Source organism: Notothenia rossii, assembly GCF_949606895.1.
Source record: "Notothenia rossii genome assembly, chromosome: 9".
Lineage (NCBI taxonomy): Eukaryota > Metazoa > Chordata > Actinopteri > Perciformes > Nototheniidae > Notothenia > Notothenia rossii.
The window spans coordinates 65,018,185-65,044,803 of NC_136907.1; the positions used below are offsets into that span (position 1 = coordinate 65,018,185).

Consider the following 26,619-nt stretch of genomic DNA (forward strand, 5'->3'; position numbering starts at 1 on the left):
ATTGTTTTTCACAGGTATTTATTTAGTTTGTCATGTAAGAAAATAAGACAAAGAAACGTTCCACTTCTCACATTTTCTTTCATGGCACACAAGGTGAAGGTGTTAGTTAAGTTTTTTGGCAGAAGAAAAATTCAAGAGGGAAAAAAAAAGGAAATAAATGTGCATTATGATTTTTACGTTTTATACTCATATTATATATCTGATGATGACACCATTAAATAAGGGCTAACTAGCTTGACGGTTACATAACATAAATCTTCACTCTATGTTCCAACATATTGTAAGCATAGGCTTCATTTGCATAGCTCATAGGTTAAAACAAAACTGCTTTTATATGGGCTACATGTTCAATTAACTATGTCTTGCTACCTTAATGTAAAAGACAACCTTTGAAAGCAATAAATGTACAATTGTGAAAAGCTCGAGTGCAGGAGAGCATGCCGCTAATCAATTTCCAATGAGAACATCATCAAACATGAGTCATCCATTCTCACTTTCATAACTTGGATTTCTGCCAGGCTTCTTTTTTTGTCATACAAAGACTGGAAATGGACAAAATACACAAGAACAGTTGGCATTTTACAGTGAAAGTACTAAAGATAACGTAATAAATGAACTGGGTAAACCACATGTGGGTTGAGCCACATAGTTCTGTGGACAGGTGCATTCTTATGGCATTAGCTTTTCAGTAGCATATCTTAAGGCTTGGAATGGGTCCCCACACTGCGCCACAGCTTTAACAATCTAACTCACATCAACGAAGCAGCAACATCAAAAAAATCTCACACAAATGCATTGCATCTACAGAAATTGTCTCAACACATTTTTGGCATTCAAATATTGGTGTATTTAAAAATATGTTCTGATTTGTATGCTTTGTTATAAAGTACATTCTCCCCGTTTGTGATGGACAGAAGAAAGACTTGCAAGAGTCGACACTGTACTTTTCTCCCTCTATATGCAAAACATATGGAAACACATGTGGTGAATACAAGGTTGTTCAAGGAGGGAATGAATATTGTCATTTAGGGAGCTGCAGAGCCCCAACTGTGCGTGACAGGAGGTCAAAATCAGAAAGACGAGGATAACACTTCCCTGTTAGTCCCTCTGCTATTTCGGCCTTTTTGTAAAAACAAATCTCTAGCGCCCTCACTAGACCTACAGGGACATGACTCGACCTGCAAGTCTTGCCCGGCCCTGACTGACACCGCCCCAACAAATGATGGATCCCACTTGGATCTTGACTGGCTGGGGTGGCTGAATATGTGCACGGACACATTTCATGTAATAATGATATGCTTCCTTTCACATATTTCATGAGAAAATGTGTATTAAACTCTGGTCATATTCACAGGTGAAGAGTGACATTACCAGTGCTGGCCCTGCTGCCTCTTCATGTTTTTATGTCATGGCTTCAACCAGTACTACCTGCTTTCCTTTCTCAATGAAATAAGATAGGATGCCAAGGAAAATAATTTGGTGCGTTTATTCCAGAGATGATAAAATTGAATGGCTTTTTTCCCCCCGGGAGTTTGGCTCAGTCACAGCTAACCCAGAACACACACAATCATGCACCCAAATATATATTATCCCAAAAAACTACATCTGAAATGTTGAAATATTATTTGTTTCTAGAAATTATGTTTTTGTATTAGTAACAGTTCAAAACACATCACACATTCTCTCTCTCTCTTTCTCAATCTAAACTTGGTTCAGATAAAACACAGAGGGTCTCAACCTGGTTTTAAACAGAGGTAAAGTGCTTTGCCTGCAAAGACTTTTGGTATGAAAAGGTAGAGAATAAGGGCCTATTTAGACCAAACTGAGATATTCTAACATGTGGACCTTCCTTTGTAATACATGAAATGTGAAGATAAAAGCTGGGAGTTACCATCCTGGTTTTCACAATAACCCCTGGTGGGAGGGATTTTTTTTTTTTTTCTTGGCTCAACCGGTCCGACAGACGGTGTGTTGATTTTCCTCTTTGTGCGAAAAAAACAAACAAAAAACAGCACTGTGCAAGTGGAGGCCTGACATCTAGTGAATGGTTCAAAAAGCCTACTTTAGAACAGGGCTGTGGGATGTTTAGTCTGCCCCCATTCCCTTAAAGTAAGGCTGCTCCCTGAAAAAGAAGCAGATGGACTATTAAACTGAAAAGTCACTGGAATGCTCAGAGAGGATAGAATAATGAGAATGACTGAAGTCTATGGAGGAGTTGTGTAACTGGACAAGCAAATAGTAAACATCTGCCACTCTAAATCATATCTGCTGATATGAGAAGTACACTCAAAGCCTGACCTTTCCTCCACCTACAGTTGTGCACTTGAACAGCTGGAGGAGGGGAGGGGATGGGGGGGTGGAGGAGGAGGAGGGGCATTGAGCTGTGAATAAGGTAAGGCTGCTGTCACTCCCTCTTGTCAGCTGCTTTCGACTGCTCCCTCTGAATCATGCAGCGGCGAACAATACTATCAAAACTCCCCAGGTAGAAGAGGGCGATGGTCCGAAATAACCCCATGGTAACAATCTGTGAACAGAAGATAAATGGACTTTAGAATTTGAAACTCGCACGATAATAACAGCACCACTCCAGTCAACGTGGCAAACATGATGTCCATGGCTTTACCTGCTGGAGACCTTCTGTGATGGAGGTGACAGGTGACATCCCACAGGTGAGGGCAGATAACATGTAGCCGTCGGGTCCCACAGAGCAGTTGAAGTTCCCCTGCTGCAAGAGCAAAGAAGATAAGGGACAGTCAGGTAAATCAACAGCAGATTATCCATGCACTGGACAAGAAACATGGTGGGTTAGTGGCAAGTGAAATGTCTTTCTTACCACTGCATCCCGAACAATGATTTTGGCCACTTGGTCTGGTTGACACACGCCAGAGGTTTCAGAGATTAATGTGGTCTCTAGAGGCTAGTAGAGTAAAAAAAGAAAGGAATATGCTTTAAATAGAGCAGAATGGTTAATTAATTATGTAAACGTTTTTTTTTTTTTAAAGAAATATTTACCTTGGACTTATTTTCCTCAGCCAATCCTGGAGTGTCAGTGTCAGGGGGGTAGGCCACAGTCACATAGATGTTGTAAGGCTTTATCTGGAGTAGAAGAAAAGCAACACTCACCGAACAATATGTCTTACCATTTGACATTGATGATAAACTACAACAATCAACCTTTTACACAAAAAGGCAATACTGTTAAGTACAAGTTTCCCCTTTTGATAGATTGGGTCTCACATCAGCAGAAGCAACTCAGCAGCAAAGTGGTCAGAAAATATAATTAGCTAATTATTTTAACTATTGTAAAGGTGCTTTGAGTTGCAGCATGTTGCCTTGGTGTACAGAGGAAACCTGTGCAAATCTGTATTTGTTCAAGCGCACAAAAACTCACCTCCATCTGCAGAGACTCAGCTAAGCCACGCAGGGCAAACTTGGATGGGGAGTAGGCAGTGTATCCAAACAGGCCGATCTGGCCGGCTTGGGAGGACACAAACAAGATGCGGCCCATTCTCCGCTCCTTCATCGTGGTTATGACGGCCCGCGTTGGGTAAACGCTGCCAAGGTAATTCACTTCCATCAATTTCTGTTGGAAGAGGCCACAATTCACTCATATTATAACAAGGTTGGTCCTGTCGATGTAGATTAAGTCGATTTTTGTAAAATAACACATTACATCCCATTGGTGGGGTAGGGAATTGTTTTTTGTATGTATATTAACAGAACAAAACTGGTAGTATGGCTATATGTAACTATTAGTATTGTTAGTAAGTGTGTTAAATAGAGAATGCACTGACCTTCACGTTCAAAAAAACGTACAAAAACTCGCCTCTTCAAACTGGCTTTTAATGTGTGATTGTTGTTCTTTTATTGCTCGATTTTAATGTGATTTTTACTATATTTAATTGTTGTTCTTTTTTTTGTTTTTAATACCTCTGTAAAGCGGCTTTGAGCACCTGTAAAAGTGCTTACAAAATAAATGTATTATTATTATAATTCTCATAATAACTTGAAAAGTTATGGCCCTATTCACAAACTATATATTTTTTTTAACACTTCTTAAATCAGTAGCTTATTGTCTTAACATAAACATCATGGCCGTGTCTTGGCCTCAGCTCGAGGTACCTACTTTGAAACGGTCCACTTCGATGTCCTCAAACTTTCCAGAAATGGCTAAACCAGCGCAGTTCACCAACATATCGACGGGGCCGAGCTTCTCTTGAGCCTGCACAAAAGGAAAAATACACTTAAGGACTGAATTATTAAAAGGAACCCAAGATGTTCCTCTGTTGCCAAGAGAGTAACGTTACCTGTTTTATCACACTTTCCACCTGGCTGTAATCACTCGAAACATCCACTGATATGCAGAGCACCACCTGAGTAAGGAAATTAAACATTATCATATGCAATGTAATGCAAAATGGCCTCAACTATTATGCACTTTATAAACATGTATACTGTACAGTCATAGAAGATGCTTTAAAACAATATCTAACAGTTACAACTATCATTGTATAAATGGCACATACCTGTTTGTCATTGATGGCAAATTTCTCCAGCTCCTTCTTTGCTTGAAGCAATTTCGCCTAAGTAAAAAAGTGAATATTGTACATGTTAAATCTTCAGAAACATAAATGCTCACTGAACGGTTTAGCACAGAATAAAGTGCATGCAAGTGGAGAACATCCTTCACCTAAGTGAGTCAGTTAACCTTTAGAATATATTTGACTGCGTTTGGCATCAAATTTGTTGGCTATAACAACAAATAGGTTGCTAAGAGGCAAGGCACAAAGGAATGATTTGTGGAATTTGGTTTGTGCTGACCTCATTCCGTGCCACCAAAGTGATGAAAGCTCCTTGTCTGTAGCACTCGATTGCAATGCATTTTCCAATCCCACTTGAGCCTCCTGTCACCTAAATGTGAAAAGGGTTAAAACATTATTAACCAAAAGGTCAACATCAAACTGCACTCTGTTGACAGATCATTATAAAAACATTAAGTGGACCAGCACTTGATATTCTAAACCTTTTCTATATATATATATATATATATATTCTAAATACTTGTAATTTACTTGAGTATTTACATTGTACTTCTTCCCCATTACAATTCAGAGGTAAATAGTGTACTTTTAATACACTACATTTATTTAATATATTTAGTTACTTTGCAGATTTGGATTAAGTATGTGAAATATAAACAACCCTTAAATAAGACTATAGTTACACCTGGAGTGACATTTACAAGCTACCCTGCACAATAAAAAGTAATTCAAACTAGCTGCACCTTTAACAGCTGTGATAAATACATTAATGCATCAATAGTTGTGATCAAAACATATGATATATTATTCTGAAATCGTCCAATCTGCATAATGAGTACTTTTGGTACTTAAGAATGAATGCAGGACTTTTACTTCTCTACCTCTGATAGCCGTAAATAGTAGATAGTAAATGCATTAGTTTTAAACTGTTTATGTATTATTGTTAGGGTAAACTTGCAAATAGAGTTGAGTGAGTTCGGAAGATAGCGTTAGCATAACTGTAATGTCAACGTTGCCTAATTCATTATGTGGGCGTGTCACTTTTCATAACAGTTCACTGCAATTGTAAATTCGCAACTCAGAATATATTTTTCTCATTCAAAGCCTTAAGGCTGGTTATAAGCTATAGCTTACAAACGAGAACTAGCTATAAAGCTACACTTAGAGACAACGTTAGCTATCGTTAACAGCCTAACTAACGTCAGCAGTTAACATGCACACTTACCACGACGTGGGCCCCGTTCAGTTTCAGAGGCTTGGGGCTAATAAGAGGCGATATCATGTATAACAGCAACACAAAGGCAACAATAAAGGCAGCCACTACAATAAGCATGATGAATGGCAGAAGGAGCCACCAGGAATTGATGAAAAGCCAATCCGTGAACGTTGAGCTCAAAGCTTCTTCAGAGGACATGGGTGAAACCTGACTATCGTTAGCTTGTTTGCTAACTAGCAGGCCAGCTTCTGGGGTCCAATAACGGGAGCTATGAGGCAAGCGATGGCCCTCAAAGGGGGAGGCGAAACAAGTGGGAGGAGGAGTTGGAAGATTTGGCAATGAGTCAAAGAAGTGTAACGACCACCTTAAAGTTACGCGGTGGACCTTCGCTCCCCGGTACAAAGCGCAGTCTGTATAAACCAAAACAAATCGAACCGTGTACTGCAAACAGACGCTTTACGAGGGTGCTTGGTAAATGTAGTTCTTGAGCTAACAGGGTTTCATCTGAATCCAAACGCTTCTTGTGGTGCCTTAACATCAACTCCCACAATGCAATGCGCCGCTTCCTCATTCGTGGTATCCGTTTCAATCGTATAGTTGAGTTATAGGCTCAGCTCTTGTACTTGAGTAAAAGTAGAAGTACATGAGTGTAGGAATACGCGTTTACAAGTGAAAGTCCTGCATTCAAAAGGTTAAACAAATACAAGTACAAAAGCATTAGCATCAAAATATACTTAAAGTACCAAAAGTAAAAGTAGGCTACTTATTATGCAAATTGGTCAATTTCAGAATAAGATATATCACATGTTTTCATTATAATTAGTGATGCATTAAAGTGTGATCAAAGCTGGTAAAGGTGCAGCTAGTTTTAAATAATTTGCATGCTGCAGGGTAGCTTGTGAATGTTACTCCAGGTGTAACTAAAGTCTTATTTAAGGGTTGATTATATTAGACATTATTTATCAAAATCTGTAAAATAACTGCAGATATTAAATACATGTAGTAGAGTAAAAGCACACAATTTACCTCTGAATTGTAGTGGAGTAGATATACAAAGTAGCATAACATGTAAATATTCAAGTAAAGTACAAGTATCTTAAAATTGTTTTCAATTGCAATACTTGATTAAATGTACTTAGTTACTTCCCACCTCTGCCTCTGGTATGAACATAGTATGTTCACACCAAACCCAACCAGCCACCAGGTATGATCGCTGATAAGGTAAGGTTGTTTTTTGAAATTGCAAAAAAGGTGATAATCATACTATATCCCTTTTGTTAATACTTGACAAAAATTAGTCCTGAATTTGATACAAAAGGAAACTTTTTTTTTTATGTAGCTATAACTTTTTATTTACATTATTGAAACAAAAACAGAAACTCTTATGCATTGTCACCTCTTCACAAAGAAAAGGGGCAAGTGTTGGGTATATGTATAGACATTTACAGTAACGTAAGAGATATTCCCCATCAAAACTTAAAGGAGAGTTTGCACACCTTAGGAGCAAAATAACACATTTGTATACAATCTCTAAAAGAGCTTACATGAAATGTGAAAGTTTCATACATTTCTTAGTTGTATTCACAAAGCACTGGATATATAAGAAGTATGACCAATTAAGAAATAAACCAATAAAAAATAAATCTTGCAGCTTCTCTAGAAGGCACATGGTGCACACTGCCACTCGTGGCTACATAAAGTTCATGCTTGGAGATACATTCCCATATTGTTAGGTATACAAGAAGAAGATCTCCCCAACTGAGCCTTCAGTGTCCAACTAAGTTTTGTTTGACCGAAATTTATAATGACTTTTTCTTAACATAAGGCTTAGTATTTTTGCAGTTTATATTGGATAACCAGCAATGCCTATTGATAATAATGAAACATATGTACAGTATGTTGTGAGAAACCTAACTCATGAGCTGAGTGCAGAGCAATTAAAAGCATTTGAGTCCTTGAATATTGTAAAATAATGCTGGTCTGGCATCATTGGTGATCCACCCTTGTAGCGTGTTTAATTGTAATGAAAAATAAGTCAACAAACATCAATGTCCTTTTTTTTGTAGGAAACTTGATGCACTTGAATTTCAAAAGGGTCTAATATAGCTCTCATCCTGAGTATCTGTCTCAAAACTCTTAAACGTTCACCACCTTGAGACAACAATGACATATTTTACCACAACATATCCTATGAACTCATGCCCGCTTCACTCTCCCAGCCCAAGATTTAAACATTCCACAAAATACAGTATACACTATAAAATGCTTGTTTTTTTTTTCTCAATATAAAATAGAGAATACATAAGGGTTATTTATTAGTGAGATTTATTCCGACTGGAAAAAGGATGCAAGAGCTAGTCCCAAACTTAAAATAAATTATCTTCATTTCAAAAACCTTGTTTGCAATCATGTGTGTGTATGTCTTTTGGTTGATATGAAATAAAACTCAGTCCTTCCACTCTTTTAGTGGTTATCAAATTGGCAGAACAGCGCAGTGATCTTGTCCATTTACGATAAACCACAAAGCCTGGTGAATGGTTATGATGAGACACATAGAGGGAAAAAAGGGACAGGTACAAAAAGAAGAGACAATGACAATTCCTTTTCTTTGGTATGGCTTAATTATCCCTCCTAGCCTTCCTGTCCAAAGTCCTCTGTGAATTTTTTCAGTTTGCCCAGATCTTGATCATTGACTGTTGGCTTTGTGCTGGCCAGAGACCTCAACATGTCAGACTGAAAAGGGGAGAAAATATAACAAGATATTAAAGCGGAGGCTCATATGTGCAATTATATTACCATTTGGTATTTTTGGTTATTCTTACCATGCATACTATAGGTTCCAATAGCTTCTCCCCAGGTACCTCCATCCATGTCATTTCAATCGCGCTGGGATCGCCAGGTGAGCAAGGAGTCAAGAGGTCATCTACTAACATGTTGGGGTCATCTCTTGATGGACCTCGTGCCTTAATTATACAAGTGACAATTAGTTAACTATAACATGTTGCACTATAGTATAAAACAGTGACAAATATTTTTAAAAGACATACCCGTTTGAAGTGGGTTGCTGACTGGACCTTTCGAACAGGCTGCATGAGAGCATCTCTGACAATGACACTGATATCAGCTCCTGAGTATCCATTCGTCTTCTTGCCCAGAGTGACAAAGTCGGTTTCGTTGAGACAGTTGGGGGTCGAGCCCAGATGGAGCTTGAACATGAATGAGCGGGCGTGCTCCTCAGGCAGCGGGATGTAGATTCTCTTCTCAAATCTGAGAGTATTATTGGTGTACAGTCAGTCAATGAGAGTGACAACATGGTTGCTAACATCTTTCACCAAGTAGTTACAATTACCTTCTTCTGATGGCTGAGTCCAGGGTCCATGGAATGTTTGTTGCTCCAAGTACCAGCACTCCGTCGTTGTCAGTCCCCACACCTGCAAAACAAAAAAAGTCAGACTAAGTACACATCTAAATTCTTCATTTTAACAACACACTTTGGTACTTTCACTGACTACAGCTTTCTATAAGTAGAAGTTACAAAATGAGATTATTGCACCATTGCCTATTATTGGTCAATGCAGTGGGATTTACAGAGTTTACCAACTCTGCTCAAGTAATTTTTATTGCAAACTGAGTATTAAAGAAATTGTAACACATTTAATAATAACAATTGAAAATAAGATCAATATTGATAAGCATAATACGGAAACATTCGAATCACATTTGAACAGGGATGAAGTTTAAACATTTCTGAGCTAAAATAGGAAGAAAGTGGCTATAACCCTCTTTTTTCACCTAAATGAATGGTTGCCAGTGGCTTTTCATCTATAGACTATGCTGCACTTCCGGCCACACCGCAATCACTGAGGTCACAGCAGGGGGTTTCCCTCGCCTGTCAGAAAGCATATCTACTGTGACATCGTTTTATGGGTGTGACCGTATCATCATTTTTACCTCATGTGATTCACTGATCATTTGAATTGATCACACTTTAGTTAAAAATAAGTGAATAATACGTTAATAGGGAAGTAAAGAGATAGTAAGCCACATCTTAAGATTAAGAAAAAAATATATACATTTCAATTTGTTGCCATTGGGCTTGTGTATTAAGGGACCAAACAACCCAGATATTATTTTCCTTTTAGTCACCCAGACATTGCAGCTTTACATTTTCTCCTGAGCACAGCTGGAGCTTTTATGGTGGTACATTTGTCTTTCCCATGTCATGTAACTAAAATGATTCCAGGGAAAATGTAGGATGCATATAGAAACAAAATGTTTTGCTTCATTTAGTAAATAAACCATCGTTTATCAGACTTACCCTGCATCTGAACCAGGAACTCTGTCTTAATACGGCGAGCAGCCTCGCTCTCGTTTTCACTTCTTGAGCCACACAGGGAGTCAATCTCATCAATGAAGATAATAGAAGGCTTGTGTTCCCTTGCAAGGGTGAACAGATTCTTCACTAACCTGGGAAGCAAAAGGGAAATTTACAAAACGAAAAAACTACTTTCCGCTGGCTGCAATATATGTTATGCTTAACTTTTCTCTACTTTGCTTTGGTGGATTACTCTTAATAGAACTTACTTTTCACTCTCTCCCAGCCATTTGGAGACAAGATCAGACGAGGAGATGGAGAAGAAGGTTGAGTTGTTGGCCTCCGTGGCAACAGCTTTAGCCAGATAGGACTTTCCTGTACCTGGAGGTCCAAAGAGAAGGATCCCCCTCCATGGTGTTCTCTTTCCTGTCAGTCAACAAAGAGGTAATTTAGGCTATAGTGTCAACAGAAATCTGTTTCTGTTTCTTGCAACAAAGATGTTGGCTTCTGTCATTCAAGGGCAAAGTTACGAGGAAACTTTTCTAATGATTACGATTTATTACCTGTGAAAAGGTGGGGGAATTTGATCGGAAGAATAACAGCTTCTTTCAGTGCCTCCTTGGCACCCTCTAGTCCAGCAACATCATTCCATTTGATGTTTGGTTTCTCCATAACAATTGCACCTGGAAAGAAGAACACAATACATTTCTAAAAGTCTTAAGAAAATCACAAAAAATAAACAAATATTAACATTAGTATAAGTATAACATAAGTATGCAGCAGGCCCAATGACCCTCAAAAAGAACATTACTAACCTGAGAGCTGATTTTGGAACTTCTTTTTCTCTGGATCGTCCCCTTCATCGCTTTCATTCCTGGAGACACAAAGATATAATTAAAAATAAGTCTACAATTGTGCCTATATATGTAGTAAAAAATGATGTACTATATCTCTACTTCTATCTATATATATATATATATATATATCCCAATGGAACACAGATTTTCCATGCAGGTCTGAATGGAATCACATCTGCCCCACCCATATACACACCCTTTGTCGTCAGACTGGGACTCTTTGACAGGCTTTGCAGGGGGAGCATTTTCTTTCTTCTTTAGATACTCCTTCAACTTTTCTGCTCTGTCCAAATATTCGGCACATTTTGCCCGGATGCTCTGTTTAGCTTTGTCACTCTGTGCTTCATCTGTGAAGAATAACAACAAAAAAGGTACACAAAAATTATTTCCCATTTAAGCATGTGTTCATGAAAGAGACATCACAAAAGGTGTCATTTATTTAAATTATACTTGCCATCACTGCTATAATGATCGTATAGAGAAATAATACACTTAATGCCAATATTCTGTTTTGTGCCTTACATTTCACCACATGGAGGAAGTACTGAACAGCAGCCTGGTAAAGTCGCAGAGCCTCCTCATATTTCTGAGCTTTATCCTCCTGAGCAGCCTTGCTGGCAAGATCAATGGCTTTCTAAAATAAAAGAAACACAGAATAATGTAAGATGTATAACCTGTGCAGATTCTACAATTGACGACGAAAACAGATAATTGTTTGAGGTTCATGAGTTTGAATTATGAAAGTGTCAGGACATAAACAACCAAAACAAACATCTAACTTTAAATGCATTACATTAAATGCACACAATTTTCAAATACTGCTCAATGCACATATTCTTATTTCATATTATATAACTCATTGCATTCCATTTCGCTGTACATTACTGCTCTATTTCATTGCTATTTAACTATATTTTATTACAGTGTCCTTAAAGATTTTTTGTTTTATATAGGATTTTTTGTTTTATATTTTATGTATGCACCATGACATCAAGTCAAATTATTTGTATGTGTGAACCTACCTGGCAATAAACGTGTGCGAAAGTTGTGAAATGTACCAAACCAAAGTGACGCACACTAAAAAAGTGAATATGTCAAGCCGCAGGCAACCTTTCTATATTTAGATGTATCTATCAAATTAATGTGTGAATATCAGATGTTTCTCGTGTGATGACACTACGCACACCGAGGTAGGAGTGGACCTGGATTCATTCTTTCACTTCCTTTTTTACCGTAGACAGTATGTAACTATAACACAATGGGTACATAAAACAGAACTCCTAAATGATATAACGTTAACAGTTGTACTTTCTTTTTGAAGTGGATTTCTATTTAAAGGCCACATAAAAACAGTTAGCAAGCTAGCAACGTTAATCTCCTTAGCTATGTGTTTTGTTCGTCAATATAGGCTAACGCTAATGATATATGGCAATTGCAACGATTTTGTATACTATAACAAAGTTAAATACAAGCTTTAATAACACATAATATGCCACCATTTCACACGTTTTTGATCTGCGTTGTTGACAAGTTAACTGCCATGTTAGCTAGCCGTGCTAACCAGCAGCTAATGCTATTTTACACAGTCGGAAGCATTTACACCGAACACCACTCGACAAAACAAGGCCAGACGTTTCAGTAGACAATAACTAGGATCCCTTTACAGTTAACTCCACATGTGAACATCTACCTTGGGTTATTTACGCGTTTTTAAGCCAGCCCTGGGTGTTTTTCCTGCTCAACTTACCTGTAAATTATTGTTGGTAGCCATAATGGCTGATCACTTGTCCAATAATAGAAACCGACGTAGCTCCGTCGTGAGGAAACCCTTTTAAAACACACTGCTTTATAATGTAACCCTACAGGTAGAGTGTTAAGTCGACAATCGATGTTTTTCTGACGCTTGTTTTCGTTTCTAAGATCGCTCCCGAGTCAGATCGAGTAGGAAACTTCCGCATTGAAAAGTCGATACTCGCGTGCACGGAATGTGATGACGTCAAGACGTACCCACGGTAGGCTACAGTTCAGAGTACACTGCGTTTCTATTTTAAAATGATAAAATAAAGCATTGAGGGAAGATATAAATATCAATCGTCACCACGTTTTCTTCCCGTGTGATCCAATGTTGTTTCTTACTCTTGTCTCTTATTACTACAACTCTTTCGTTGTCTGTCATGTAGCCTGATATTCGTCGTTTTTGTTTGTGGTAACCAATCCCCGTTCCCTTTTATAGGCTACAGTCTACAGGTTTATCCAAATGGACACTGCCAGACTATGAGATAACTTTTAACCTTTGTCCTTCTGACTTTAATTTAATTTGTGAAAGGTAACTTTTTAGCATTTGCTCAAGTAGCCTACAGTAACATTGTTGAGGAGCCTACAAGTTGGAGGCTCCTGAACCTTGTGCTTATGGAAACCAGCAGTAGGCCAACACAAAAAGGATTACAATGAGTTACACCTTTAAGTAAAAAGCTTGAATGCAGGACTTTTACTTGTAACTGAGTTTTTGTATGCTGTGGTCTCGCTACATTTACTGAAGTAAAACATCCTAATAGGCCTATCTCTTCCGCCACTGGATCATATAAACAGCATTTCAATTAAATACAAGTAAGCAAAAGGTCCACTCATGCTGAAGCACATCCACACTATGTGAACTTCAAAACATATCACAGATTCTGGCATTATGAAAAATAATATCAATATTTGTTACCCAAATGTTATGTAAATACATTCTCTAACAACCTCTTTATACACTAGATACTCCTGTAGTTCTTCCACTCGGTCCAGGTACTGTTTACATTTATCTCTGATCTTTTGGTTGCCTTCTTTACCCTGGGGTTCACCTGATGAAAAGGAGAAAATGTGTTGAGTAGCATTCTGTATATCATTTCTGCCTCAAACATTTATAAACTAGAAGTTATAATGGTGAAAGCACCTAAAACTTGCAGTAACAAAAACTTTAATAGGGGGATTTCACTTTCATTCATGTGTCATTATATGAATTTTGTTTCCAGCTGTAGTGACGCACGTTTTACAATGTGCAGAAAGTACTTGACAGCATGTTGGTAGGAGCGGATTGCCTCTGCATAGTTTCCATCCTGGTCTTCCACTGAAGCCTTCTGTGCTACAGCAATAGCTTTCTATGAGAGAAAATGCATTAATATTTCAAATATAATCATATCTTCAGCTTTTATTAATATCACTCCATGATACCAGGGCCCTGAAACCAGTTTTCTAAAAGGATATGTATAGTAGTTTGTATTGTTTGTGGCTTTAATGCAAATGTCTACAGGCAAACAAATCTTATCCGAATATTTAGACCTTATTACTGTTGACTTGCATTAATTGTAAAGTCAGTTTAAATCTGCCTGTGGAAATCCGATGAGGCCATACTGTTTTAGTGCCTAAATTGCTGCTCGAACGTTTTTTGTGTGTAACTTCCCTCAGTTTTGTAAATATCTACTTTTCTCAACAAAAAGTTATTTATATGATAAAAGCTAAGGTTTTTCATTAGAGTACTTGCAGGGTTCCTACTATTTTAGCCAATGAAAGACGACTACACTGCTAACAGCTGTCTTTCTAAACCAATCAGATAACACATATAAGGTTGTGTTCATTTCCTGCCTTAAACATTTTATAGACAGTTAAATGAACAATTTCACAGACTGCCATTGAATCTGTTGACTGAATCACTAGGTTTGGTCAATTATGTAGTTCAGTCAGCTCTTGCAGAACATAAATAGGCTATTGACACAACATATTCCGCATTCAAAGTGCCAATTATGCTCAATACTGAAGACTGAAGACTGAATCCAGGCTTTTCGTCAACATGAAACCTGTTGGATTGCATTCGGGGCATAGTATGCACTCTGTTTGTTTTTATCCGAGATACGACACTTCTTACAGTCCACTACCGAGAAACGAAGAGCAGTCTTAAGTAAAGTTATTCATCCTACCTGTAGAGTTGTGGGCTCCATGCGGAGTCCTGTCCGAATTCAAAACACAACAGATTCAGGTATCGTTTCCCCAGTCGTATGCCAGCGCACAACAAGTTCCTGTATGCATAAAACTCCCTCAGCTATGACACGTGCGTCCTGTCAGAGGAATGGCAGCGATGTTGGGACGCGGAAACCTCCTGCCAGTGAGTCACGATGCTTGATTGTTGTTGCTCTAGTTACAGAGACACAACACAAGTTGCTGAGCCACTGTATGAATTAATCAAATAGAAACGGCTGTATCAGAATGATATAGCCTAATGATGAGCGTTCACTGTGAATTATTTCTAGAAATTGGAATTAAGCGAAAACACTTTGCGTAAAGTAAGACGCAGAGGATTTCTTTAAGTTGTAACACAATATTGTAGCTCTTATTCAAAAGACCAAGTGAAATTGAAAACCAGAGGCTCCAGTGGTGTGCATTTGCGCAATACCTCTAACACTTCAGTAATCATTGTCATGTGATTATGGTTTCTCCACTAGATGTCGCCCTAAGATCACTGTAGGAGGAACCCTGCAAATCAATGTTAGGGTACATGTTTGGGGCTCCTCTGATCCTGCGTTAGTGATACTACACTTTCACAAAACATACAAATATATAACATTATATGAATTATATAATATTAATAAAATGATAATGAAAACAGTGTGTATGCCTTAAAAGCTTTCTTAACCATCGTCATAGTTCAAGTTTTATTTGATATATGTAGGTTAACACAGGTCAACTCAGCAATAAAAGCTCTGGTTGCATATAAAAGCACAAGATTTAAAATATATAATCAGATAAAATGGCAACAATAAAAAGACAAGGATAAGAAAAAGTGACATAAGTTAACAATGATGACAAATAAAATATATTAATGTAATCATATGATATTTAGTGTTTTTCTCAATATCAACAGCAGCAGTTTGATGATTATAAAATGTTATCTTCATTTAATAATCAAACTCTTACATTTTATTTTTGCATTTGTACAAGTGGGAGCCTATTTTAATTGAGCTCAAGCAAGCACAATTATAAAAAGCGATCACTTCAAAGAAGATCGTAAACTTCTAGGAAAAAAAATGTTTTCTACAAATAATTAGAATGCACCTAAGCATGTTTAAACTTGTATGTAAAATATAGTTTTAATGTCATGTGAAAAGGAAAGAAAGGGACCACAGAGGTGCTGCTGGGAAACGCAGTGTAAACGGTGATAGAGACCTTTGGCCCCACTCACTAGCATCGAGCTCAGACCGTCGACAGCCTGACACCTGATAGCTCCACTGTGGCGCACACTTTGGTTAGGAATATGGGAAAGTGGGGTTGTTAGTTCGGAAACATGCGTCAAAAAGAGAGTACATCCTTAACAGCAGCAGATCAACTTAACGCTCCGTCATTGACATTATCGGATTCCTACTAAAAGAGTTTTGCGCACTCACGCAGCCCTTGGGCGCATTTCATGGAGATCTATAGATGACAAGACCTGCACGCTGCGTGTTGCTCTCTGCATCTACATGGGATCTCTAAAACGGAACATGGCGAGAGGGATGAGAGGAGCTCATCTCCTCGCTGTATTTTTTACCTTTTCAGTAACACTTTTCAGGGACGCAGATGCACAAGGAACTTCTGGTTATAGTTTAAGCCCTCCGTATTTCAACCTCGCTGATGTGTCTAGTATCTCTGCCACAGCAACCTGCGGTCAGGATGAGAATGGGACACCGAGATATGAGTTATACTGTAAGCTTGTCGGGGGTCTGACCTACGGACTTCCTTCTCCAGATATACCGGTAAGAAAAAGTTAAATTCTTACTAAAGCTTTTGGATTGTGCTTGAAAGCTAATATTAAGAATATGCAGACACTGCTGTATTGTGGTTGAGTGAATATAATTAAAGTTGAGTTTTAAATCATAACTATTGACAGAAAGTATACCAGACTTTTTTTGTTTTGTCAATATGGCCTCTTACAAAGGTTTATTTGTATAAGTGCAAATTGTCTTATCCCAATGTAGGTGAGTTTTCCAAAGAAAAGGCCCTTTCTAAAAAGGTGTTGTCCTGCAGGAGTACTTCTGAACTTTTGTTTCAGAGGTTTGGCATGGACATGCTCAAACTTTGGTCCAAATGTAAGATTAGCTTGTGGTTGCAATATAGCAGCATTGAAAAAGTTATTTGCAAGTGCCTGCCTGTTCCATTATAAATCATTCAACTGTTTTTCTGAACATATTTGGGTGTGTGTATCTCTGAATACCAACAATCTGACACTATTTAGGGTCAGTACTGTGACTACTGCAATGCCATTGACCCTAACAAAGCCCACCCGGTGACAAACGCAATTGATGGGACAGAGCGATGGTGGCAGAGCCCTCCTCTCTCCATGGGCCAGGGCTACAACGAGGTGAACATTACCCTGGACCTTAAGCAGGTAAGACTATCATACCTTACTCTGCTAAGAACAGCTGTTTACATGCTGCTACCTGCAATGTGAATTATGACTGCTGTGTGGTGAAGGGAAAATATAGCACATAGAAAAGTGTTCTGCCTTGGCTATTGGTCTTCCACTGTGATATGAATGATGTTATTTTGTGGGAGATGGCAGAGTACCTTCACTGGTGTGCAATTGCAATATTTTTATACCTGTTATTTTCATTGCTGTGTTTTGCTGCTGCTTATTTGTTTTAGAAATGCTAGAAGAAAGGTGTTTCACTCATGGTGTTGCATTCACAAATATATCCCAAAGTGTTACACAATGAGCATTATCACCTCAGCCAGCAGTGATCATGTGAATAATGTCCTGCAGTTGGATGCTTGCCAGGAATCAGATTCATCATGACCCCTGTCTCTGGAATGAGATTGGCTCATCGCCCATAAAATTGCACCTCACGCTCAATTATCTAGCGTGAGGAAAGGGAGGAATTCTTTCTCTGGATTAGGGATCAGAAGGATGTATATCAGATTTGAAGAGTGCAGGTGGACCTCTTGTGTATGGAGGGTTTTGATGAGTTCTGGAGTAGACTTCAAAAAGAGAGCAACAAATTAGCTCCTCTCCACACGTGTTGCATATTTGGCCCATAGTGCGTACTGTGTCAGACAATGGGTGCAGGCTTTCTATCTCTATTTTTAGGCAGACTGAGCTGGGCAAAGATCCTACATGGCTAAATAAAGTTCATACTTACAAGAGGATGGACGCATGCAGGGCCTGTAGGGATGTCTGACACTAATATGTGGTAATTCTCAGTTTATTTGGGAGCCGGGAAAGTAGCATTATTGTATTATGGTGTGCTAAAAAGAGCATGATGGTGACTACCAAGCGCTCAACACCAAGCCTTCTTTCACTACAACACCACCACCTAAACCACATAAACACACACGCACCTGTCCCACACATATTTCTTTCCATGGCATAGGATGCATCCACCAACACTGTAAACAGCGCTCACCTGCCATAGAGGCATGCCATACCGTTGTTTCACTCTTCTGTGTACGCAGCAGAGAAAGGGACTCTGTGTGAGAATTCTGTGGGGAGCTTTATCAGTTGGCAGCTTTGCATCCTTGGTTTTATCAAATCAACAAACTCAGCTATCATACTCACACCTTAATTGAGAGAAAGAAACACATATACATACAAATCACATAATGATAAATCCTGTTGTATCTGATTTGGGTTTTGCAAAGAAGCTTTTTCTTTTGGCATCTGTTTTATTTCACCCTACAAATGCATTTCATGCCTTAGGTGATTTGACTCTGAGGCTTTGATAGCTTTGTAAATTTTTTCAAATCCACTGGGTAAATGATGTGTTAAATGAACTATGTGGGCTAGACCGAGCTGAATGAGTTTTGTGGTTTCTTTCAAGATCAACGCAGGTGGCTGTTCTGCTGTTGTCTATGTAGCTCTCTAGATATATTAGATAGCATCACAGTTGATGTTTATGTTAACATGGTGAGGTTCAAAGAGAGAGGCCTTTTCTGACGGGGCTGTTTCCGTTTTTTCCTGTATAGAGGACCGTTTGAAGCACCGTCCGCCAAGTTTAAAGCTGGACTATTCTAACTTAAAGTGAACTCACAAAAGCCCCAGTGACTCTGGTGATCTTCTGACTCTACCTCATAAAGACCCTGTGAGGTTGACATTTTTGCGTTTTAGATGCATGTCTCAACAGCAATTGGAGGGACTGCCATGAATATTTGGGATACACACAATCATGTGCCCCTAAGGATGAATTGTAATGACTCTTGTGATCCCTTGACATTTCATTAAGCGCCATCATCAGCCAATATGTTACATTTTCCAATGTTTTGGAATATAATTGAAAAAAAAGAGGGATTACAATCTTACACAACTTTGTGTTTACCACTTTTACTAACTATTTACATGCTGACATGCTTGAGTCATTACTCTCTCAATTGCCTCAAGCTCATAAATCTCATCTGAACAAGCCCTGTCCCAATGAGAGGCTGCCTGCTCGCTGTTATTGTGACCTCTTGGCTTTTGACCTGTGACCCATGACAAATCCCAGTCGAGAAATAACCTCAATAATACTCAATAGGCTCTGTGCACAAGATGGCGTCTATCAACTTCCGGTGGCTGGGTGTGAGGCTGAGTACTTCCGGTTTGAGTACAGAGTTTTGACAGTTTGACAGTTTGTTATGACACACCAAGAGCAAGAATGAGCGGATTTCGGGGTAAAGAAAAGCGATTGGCCTTCCAGCTTGTAAAGGCCCATATACACCGGCCCGACAGTTGAGAAGTCGCCGACGCCGACACCGACTGTTGCGTCGCCGGACTCTCCTGCGTATTTGCCGACTTCGCGCACTGGAACACACCGCAAATCCGAGCCGAGCACGTGTGAACTGCAAATGCGTGAGTGGCAATAACTCTCCTTACCAGCATGCGGCAGTAGTGTGTATTCATCATTCAAAAGAGGCAACAACCGGAAGACAGAGAAGAAGAACAGACTCCGTGATATAAACAAACAACAAATAGCGTTTTTCTTTCCATTTTCACTCTCGTCCATTGTAAACATGAACGAACAGGAGCTCTATAAACCGATGAGGTGAAATAGCCATCCGTGTGTGTTCCATCTTCCATTTTAAATCATTTGTTTACCTCCCTCACTTCCGTTAACGCTTCTCAGGCACTGATTCGCTAGCTGAACAGCCAATCAGTGTTATCCCTTTGTCCGACTTCCGGTGGTGTTCCCGACGCCGATTCAACATGTTGAATCGGCAAGAAAAGGCGTCAGGTCGGCAGAAAAGACCCGACGGTGCGGCGCACACCACTCCGATTTCGGGTCGGTGTATCTGGGCCTTAAGAAAGTCGGCACTACATTGCTGTGTGCGCCTATGTACAAATTTGTCCCGTTATCAGAATCAGAATCCCTTTATTAGTCCCACAGAGGGGAAATTTGCAGCGTTACAGCAGGAAAGAGCCACAGACCGCTTAGTGTTGCATATCTCGAGGCCCAGATACACCGGCCCGAAATCGGCAGTAAATGGGAGTCGGGCCGAACATGAGCGTGGGCACGCCCTATTCGGAGTGGTGTGAGCCGCACCGTCAGGTCTTTTCTGCCGACCTGACGCCTTTTCTTGCTGATTCAACATGTTGAATCGGCGTCGGGAACACCACCGGAAGTCGGACAAAGGGATAACACTGATTGGCTGTTCAGCAAGCGAATCAGTGCATGAGAAGCGTTAACGGAAGTGAGGGAGGTAAACAAATGATTTAAAATGGAAGATGGAACACACACGGACGGCTATTTCACCTCATCGGTTTATAGAGCTCCTGTTCGTTCATGTTTTCAATGGACGAGAGTGAAAATGGAAAGAAAAACGCAATTTGTTGTTTGTTTATATCACGGAGTCTGTTCTTCTTCTCTAGTCCGGTTGTTGCCTCTTTTGAATGATGAATACACACTACCACCGCCTGCTGGTAAGGAGAGTTATTGCCACTCATGCATACGCAGTTCATACGTGCTCGGCTCGGATTTGCGGTGTGTTCCAGTGCGGAAAGTCGTCAAATACGCAGGAGAGTCCGGCGACGCAACAGTCGGCGTCGGCGACTTCTCAGGTGACTGGCCGGTGTATCTGGGCCTTTACATGCGTTAAAAAAGTACTAAGTTATAATATAATAAACAATATGCTAAAAAAGTACTAAGTTATAATATAATAAACAATATGCTAAAAAAAAAGATAAAGTGACATAATTTTCAAAAATACAGATAAAAAACAAATCAAATCTACAAATCAAATCCTGTAGCAGTTCTTAGGATTTAGCAGCCCAGTATATATTAGTTATTAAAGATGGCATATGTATATAAAGTATATATTGCACATAAAGCACATATTGCACATAGTTTGACGGTATTTAACAGCAGCAAGTTACACAATGTTATAATCGGGAGATACGTTTCCATTCATTTCGGCAAGCCTGGGCAACAACGATTAAAAGGTTTCTTACTCCCAAACCAATTGTGTATTTCATTACAAAAAGCAGTTATACCATACTATGTTTAGGTACTAATGAATGATATCCTCAAAACAAATGCACACATAAATAACATAGGAAAATACATAATTTAATAAATCCACAATATGATAACATTTTACAGATTCATTTAATAAACTTTTACAAAACATATGTTGATGTTGTATCGGGGGGGGGGGGGGGGGGGGGGGAAATACATATTTAAACATTTCAATTAGTCTCTGCATATTTAAGTAATGCTAGTTTATATAACAGATGAACAGATGTACAATATCCAGAAAGTAGATGCAAAAAATATAATGTGTGCATTTCCAACATTTCCTCTGAAAGAGTGTTATATCAATGCAAGATAAATTAGTTAGCATCCACAACTTTTGTTAATGGATAACTATTGAGTAAGTTGAGTAGTGAGCCATTCGTTTTTTATTTCGTGGTGCGATGTCTGCTGAGAAGTCCTTGTATGCCTCGCTGACTTTGAGGACATCTGGGTCTGGCAGCTCCCCCCGCACGGCCTTGTAACGTGTACTCCTTTGAACGTGTTTATATGATAATTAGGACTTTAAGAACAATTTTACACTCAGACAACAATCACAAAGTTTTAGCAGGCTACATACAATTACTTAGGACAATAGATATTACCTTACACCATCAGCAACTGTAAACTGCTTTGGCTTAGTGGAAATGAACACCATGACACTCACTCTGCCTGGTTTCACACCCTATTAATTACACAAAAGAATTGTCAAATTAATTGAAAAGGTTGTTGATGCAACATACTAAATCAGCTCTTGGTACAAAGGAAATACTCATTAAACCGTGGATTGGTTGTGAACACATACTGTACTTACAATGGTTCTTGGCTTGTGCCATCGCTGCTCTGTTTCAGTGCAGCTAAGGGCAGGGGGTACAGCAGCCAGGTTGAGTGTGGAGTAGTGTGCGGTCTGGAACAGCAGTGCAACATTGTGGTTGCAGAGTGCTGTTCCAGGTACACAGGAACACTTTGCCACTGCAATCTCCACAGGTGAGCAGTTCTCAAAGACAATCTACACATTAAAACAAAATGTCAGTCATTTTACATTTAGGACACTGCTTCAATAAAACACAGACTGAGAAAGCTGCGAGCAGGCTGATCAGGCAAGTAGTAGGTGTGGGAAAAGGCTAAACCATGTCAGGTTATCAGTCAAATCACATACACAGAAGTTCTGCTGTTTGGAATACTGTAATTTAAGGAAATTCAAACAGATAAGCTTGTATAGCCTGTCTCAGCTCTCTCAATGTGTTATCTTATATCTACATAAAATAGTGTCAGTAGAACGTTGAATAGCTTAACATAGATGTAGGGTACAAAACCAGCACTTGCCTAACACTGGCCAATACAAATAATTGGACCCTACATGGATTATACTAACCATTCAGTAAAGAACAGCAGCCGTCACAACCAGTTTCTGGGGTTTCCATGAAAGCAGAGACAGTTTTCAATAAAGCAATCATACACGAGAGGCCGTTCTTGAACGTCATTATTGGTACGACAGTACTGGAGTACCAATAATGACGTTCAAGAACGGCCTCAAGTGTATGATTGCGATTCTATTACACAAACTATCATTGTAATCAACAATATCGTAAAATAATTTCATAATGTGGGCTAATTTGCTCCCAAACCTACGCTTTCTGCTTGAGTTAATCTCCGTCAGAAAGTAGTTCCTAGAAAGTAGTTCCCATGGTAACGATAGCCGATCAAACACTCCTGCTACCCCGCTTACAGTTATTGATATAATTATAGTAAATAATATATTATTAACCAATTTATTGAAAACAATTTATTGAAAACAATTCTTGAATTAGGCTATTTAAATATCTGAGTAATCACTGTGTGGGATTAGCGGAACAAATCAAATCAGGCTGTCCATGGTGCTGAAACATTTTGGGTTCAGAATGAAGGTGGATGTTCATGCTGCCATTAGAAGTGCAATTATTGAAACAGCTCTCCATGAACTCCATGCCAGATTTTTTCTGCAGGTGGTGCTATGGTGTTCACGGGTAGGACTACGTTATAGGAAGAGCTTTCCTCCAGTGGCCGTTTCATGGCGTGTCCCGGACCGGCAAAAAGCGCGTTGCTCCACATCTTTCTGTTGTCTAGAGATGGAGCCCAGTAGCTGCGAAGCGATGACTCGTTTTTATGTCCGCTAACGAGAGACCATATAACAGTGTAACGGCTGTGTGTCGCTAAACGTCGCTATGGAAACCACACAATGTAGGCTCATGGAAGTAGTTTCAGTAGGCTAGTGGCGTGTGTAGGCCACTGGATACTTTAGTGATTAGGCACGTTCTATTTGATCGTTGTTTGATTGTGGAATCAGACACGCCTATTGACCAATCGGAGAGCTTGCTCAAACCTATGTGTTATAGAACCTCTCATTAAGAATCTTTGATGAAAGCTAAATTTGGGTTTAGCTAATGTATTTATCATTTTACACGAGAGGGTTACAAAACGAAAATAAATCTGTAGCCCCTTCATGCTACACACACATAGCTAGCTACCAGTTGATGTGAGCAAATGTATTATTTTCCTCCCTACTCTGAGATCGTGAGGCTTTTCATGCTTTCTCATGGACCTGTAACAGCTAGCCCTGATGCTCAAACTGAAACTGTGGGGAATTGGTTATCATTCATGTTATCCAAAACACGTAATAGTACATAATTAAAACGCTTTACACTGTATGAAAACTGTCAAGTTGTCAAAGTTAGCCAGTAACTACAGCTTTGTTTGTCACTTACCTTCATAATTGTTGATGTAACTGGATATGTACATCTTGAACCTCTTTTGCTCCTCTGGGCTGAGCCTGCCGCTTGTACATCACTGATGTTATCCTTCGGTAGGTCTTGGAGACATCGAGTGTAAAATAGTGCCTATATAATATCTATACGCTATCTCTCTCGCTATCTATTGCTATCTATTGCTATCTATACGCTATCTATACGCTATCTATACGCCATCTATACGCTATCTATACGCTATCTATCGCTCTTCCCTCTACCGCTCTACCGTAGACCGGAAGTTTACAAGCGCACACTCAATGAACCGGAAATGGAAATACGTCATCCCTTGCAACTAGCCTATTGGCTACTGTATGGATACAAATGGTGTTTGGCACATATGGAGTGTCTACATCTAATCTACCTCTAATTATTGGCCCAAAAATAATGCACTTGAGGAAAGCACATACTGTATGTGGGAGCATTTCTGAATTGATTTTCACAAAAAATGCTTTTGCCATGTAAGGGTTTTTCTCTTCACCTCTTAATTCAGTCATAAATCAAGACCCAGTAAAACATTTCTTGTCCATCCCATTATAGATGCATTTTATGTCTGTGCCCAAGAAATAAAGGCCTTTCCAGGAACTTCTGCTCTTGTTAAGCTATTTGCAGAACACAGTAGGCAAGCCATTGTCTTGGTAAACATTTACACCACATATCAGAGGGCCAGTCACTCCTTTTTTCTGGGGAATGTATTTTAGGAGCCCCGACCACATGTGCTTATCTGCCTGAGTGAGCCCAGAGTAGACCATGTGAGACAAACATACCAGGGCTTACTGCTGTCCGTCTCCCATCTGATTGGTCGGCATTGTTATTGAATGAACATCAGATAGTAAAGTTCTGAGTTGTTGGATCAATTTTAAAGGAACTGGCATGAATATATGAAAGTGAAGTGTTATGTCTGTAGGTGAGAGGTGTTTATCGTGTCAATGGTGTGTGTGATGTTTTTGTGGCTTAAATGTGTTGATTGACAGAACATCTTGGTGTTTATCTGGGATTTATATGTTATTTATATATATGCTATGATATTGGACATTCTTTTAACTTTGTATGGGACATGCGAGTAAGAACATTGATTTGATCTGGTTCAGGTTAGTGCAAAGGCGTTGGCACTGTTAAAAGTTCCCTGGAACATAAGCCCCTCTCTAAGGGGTCCACCTCCCACTGAAGTTGGTTTGAATGTTTTATTTGCAGCCGTCGCCCCCTTTTGTGTTAGAATCCTTCTAGGCGGTATTGTGTGACATCCTTTCTGTGCTCCCAGACTCTCACAAAGGTTTGGTTCTTATTATGCTTCTCTGGAAGTGACCTGGCCCTCTCTTTTCACTCATTAAATGGAAAGAAATGAAGAAGTGGTGTAATTTGGTGAGAAAGTACTTAAACAGAGAACACATAGGAACACACAAGTGATAGACTGAACACATTCACTTGTCTTCCTCACTCTCACTGAGTAGAATACAACCATACATTTGTTTGCATGCATTTTTGAGCTGGTATGCATTCCTGTATATCCTTCAAATCATGCAACAGGTGGTTTGGAGATATGTAGAGGCTATAATCCAAATCAGAGTGTCATGTATTTTGAATATGTAATCCGAGACAAAGATTTGATTGAATTGCTGCTGAAAATCTATCTTTATTTGTTGCATAGGCTTGGTAATAAAGCTTTGTTTATATAGGGCAGCTGGTTCAGTCCAACCCTGGAGACAAGATTGGCTGTTAGACATGTCCCTATTGCTGTGGTGACGATGGAGGTGATGTAAGTTCCCGCTTTAGCCGGGCTGCCTGAGGCGCCAGGCCAACCCAGCAGCTATTTACTATAGAGCTTCCAGCCACCTCCTGCTTTTCAGCAGTATAGCAGTCTGGCATCACGGGTGACTGTTGGACCGCAGTTCCTCCTAAATCCAGAGCTCCGATGTGGAAAAGATTGTGGGATTTCATTTGGGATTCTATTCACCTTTTGTAAGCCTTTAATTCACACGTGGAAATACCAACAAGTTGTCACGTGTTTAGTGACGCAGGCATTGATGCAATGGGATGTGTTACGGAGCAGGAGTTTTTATACACCCTTCGACAACGCCATCAGAAATACACTCATGTAAAAGTTGGAATAAAAACTGCATTAGTATAATATTTCAATATTACATACATTTCCCATACATATTTTGCTGAAACATTGCAATCATTACTCCTTTTATATTTGGAGTGAACGTCAAGGTCTTTCAATAAGAAAATTGTATTTGGTCTGAGAAAGATTCATAGTTCAATTGAAAATATGTCTTTGAACAAATAATTTCAAAATACACATTTTCTCCTTCAAATCTGAACATACATTGATATTGAATGCTTTTTGTTTGAGCCCATATTGAACTCTGCTTGGCTTTGTAATGCTCATAAGTACTTTTATTAAATAGGTCAACATG

At 39.2% G+C, this 26,619-nt stretch overlaps 4 protein-coding genes across 12 annotated transcripts in view; 1 reads left to right on the forward strand and 3 right to left on the reverse strand.

The window, feature by feature from the left end:
• Position 1: 1 nt before the first annotated feature.
• On the reverse strand, positions 2 to 6,315 carry kdsr (3-ketodihydrosphingosine reductase). Its single transcript, XM_079649564.1, has 10 exons — positions 5,767 to 6,315; positions 4,822 to 4,911; positions 4,527 to 4,583; positions 4,308 to 4,373; positions 4,127 to 4,222; positions 3,392 to 3,583; positions 3,013 to 3,096; positions 2,834 to 2,917; positions 2,624 to 2,725; positions 2 to 2,524 (listed from the first exon to the last, which is right to left on the reverse strand). Exons 1-10 carry the CDS (start codon positions 5,953 to 5,955, stop codon positions 2,405 to 2,407), a joined length of 1,080 nt encoding a protein of 359 aa, XP_079505690.1. The 5' UTR covers positions 5,956 to 6,315; the 3' UTR covers positions 2 to 2,404.
• Positions 6,316 to 7,977: 1,662 nt separating this feature from the next.
• On the reverse strand, positions 7,978 to 15,035 carry vps4b (vacuolar protein sorting 4 homolog B). 2 transcript variants are annotated; one of them, XM_079649562.1, is made up of 13 exons: positions 14,886 to 15,035; positions 13,958 to 14,069; positions 13,672 to 13,772; positions 11,452 to 11,563; positions 11,126 to 11,276; positions 10,888 to 10,946; positions 10,636 to 10,755; positions 10,342 to 10,498; positions 10,076 to 10,224; positions 9,107 to 9,188; positions 8,805 to 9,024; positions 8,580 to 8,720; positions 7,978 to 8,490 (listed from the first exon to the last, which is right to left on the reverse strand). In XM_079649562.1, the coding sequence occupies exons 1-13, from the start codon at positions 14,904 to 14,906 to the stop codon at positions 8,389 to 8,391; spliced, it is 1,527 nt and encodes a 508-aa protein (XP_079505688.1). In that variant the 5' UTR covers positions 14,907 to 15,035; the 3' UTR covers positions 7,978 to 8,388. The 2 variants fall into 2 exon arrangements, with proteins under 2 accessions (XP_079505688.1, XP_079505689.1); XM_079649563.1 differs by lacking the exons at positions 13,672 to 13,772; positions 13,958 to 14,069; positions 14,886 to 15,035 and adding an exon at positions 12,677 to 12,875.
• Positions 12,899 to 26,619, forward strand: part of LOC307018977 (laminin subunit alpha-3-like) — a 63,368-nt gene continuing 49,647 nt past the window's right edge. For 4 of the 7 annotated variants that reach the window (XM_079649555.1, XM_079649557.1, XM_079649556.1 and 1 more), the window contains exons 1-2: positions 16,156 to 16,694; positions 17,174 to 17,326. In XM_079649555.1, the coding sequence (XP_079505681.1) occupies positions 16,422 to 16,694; positions 17,174 to 17,326 (426 nt within the window). In that variant the 5' untranslated portion in view covers positions 16,156 to 16,421. Of the gene's footprint in view, positions 12,942 to 16,155; positions 16,695 to 17,173; positions 17,327 to 26,619 lie in introns of those variants that run through there. The other 3 variants (XM_079649559.1, XM_079649558.1, XM_079649560.1) reach the window with 3 other exon arrangements.
• Positions 21,568 to 24,399, reverse strand: LOC307020266 (uncharacterized protein). 2 transcript variants are annotated; one of them, XM_079651505.1, is made up of 4 exons: positions 24,161 to 24,399; positions 22,231 to 22,425; positions 22,027 to 22,101; positions 21,568 to 21,910 (listed from the first exon to the last, which is right to left on the reverse strand). In XM_079651505.1, the coding sequence occupies exons 1-4, from the start codon at positions 24,164 to 24,166 to the stop codon at positions 21,806 to 21,808; spliced, it is 381 nt and encodes a 126-aa protein (XP_079507631.1). In that variant the 5' UTR covers positions 24,167 to 24,399; the 3' UTR covers positions 21,568 to 21,805. The 2 variants fall into 2 exon arrangements, with proteins under 2 accessions (XP_079507631.1, XP_079507630.1); XM_079651504.1 differs by having other exon boundaries at positions 22,022 to 22,101.

Coding starts and splice junctions, on each gene's coding strand:
- kdsr (XM_079649564.1), bottom strand. CDS start 5,955: ATGTCCTCTGAAGAAGCTTTGAGCTCAACGTTCACGGATTGGCTTTTC. Junction 4,912..5,766: donor TGAACGGGGCCCACGTCGTG/GTAAGTGTGCAT, acceptor TTTCACATTTAG/GTGACAGGAGGCTCAAGTGG. Junction 4,223..4,307: donor TGGAAAGTGTGATAAAACAG/GTAACGTTACTC, acceptor CCTTTTGTGCAG/GCTCAAGAGAAGCTCGGCCC.
- vps4b (XM_079649562.1), bottom strand. CDS start 14,906: ATGGAGCCCACAACTCTACAG. Junction 10,947..11,125: donor TCCCAGTCTGACGACAAAGG/GTGTGTATATGG, acceptor TTGTGTCTCCAG/GAATGAAAGCGATGAAGGGG. Junction 9,025..9,106: donor GACTCAGCCATCAGAAGAAG/GTAATTGTAACT, acceptor TAATACTCTCAG/ATTTGAGAAGAGAATCTACA.
- LOC307020266 (XM_079651504.1), bottom strand. Junction 22,102..22,230: donor GGCACAAGCCAAGAACCATT/GTAAGTACAGTA, acceptor TGTAATTAATAG/GGTGTGAAACCAGGCAGAGT. Junction 21,911..22,021: donor ACAGTTGCTGATGGTGTAAG/GTAATATCTATT, acceptor ACACGTTCAAAG/GAGTACACGTTACAAGGCCG.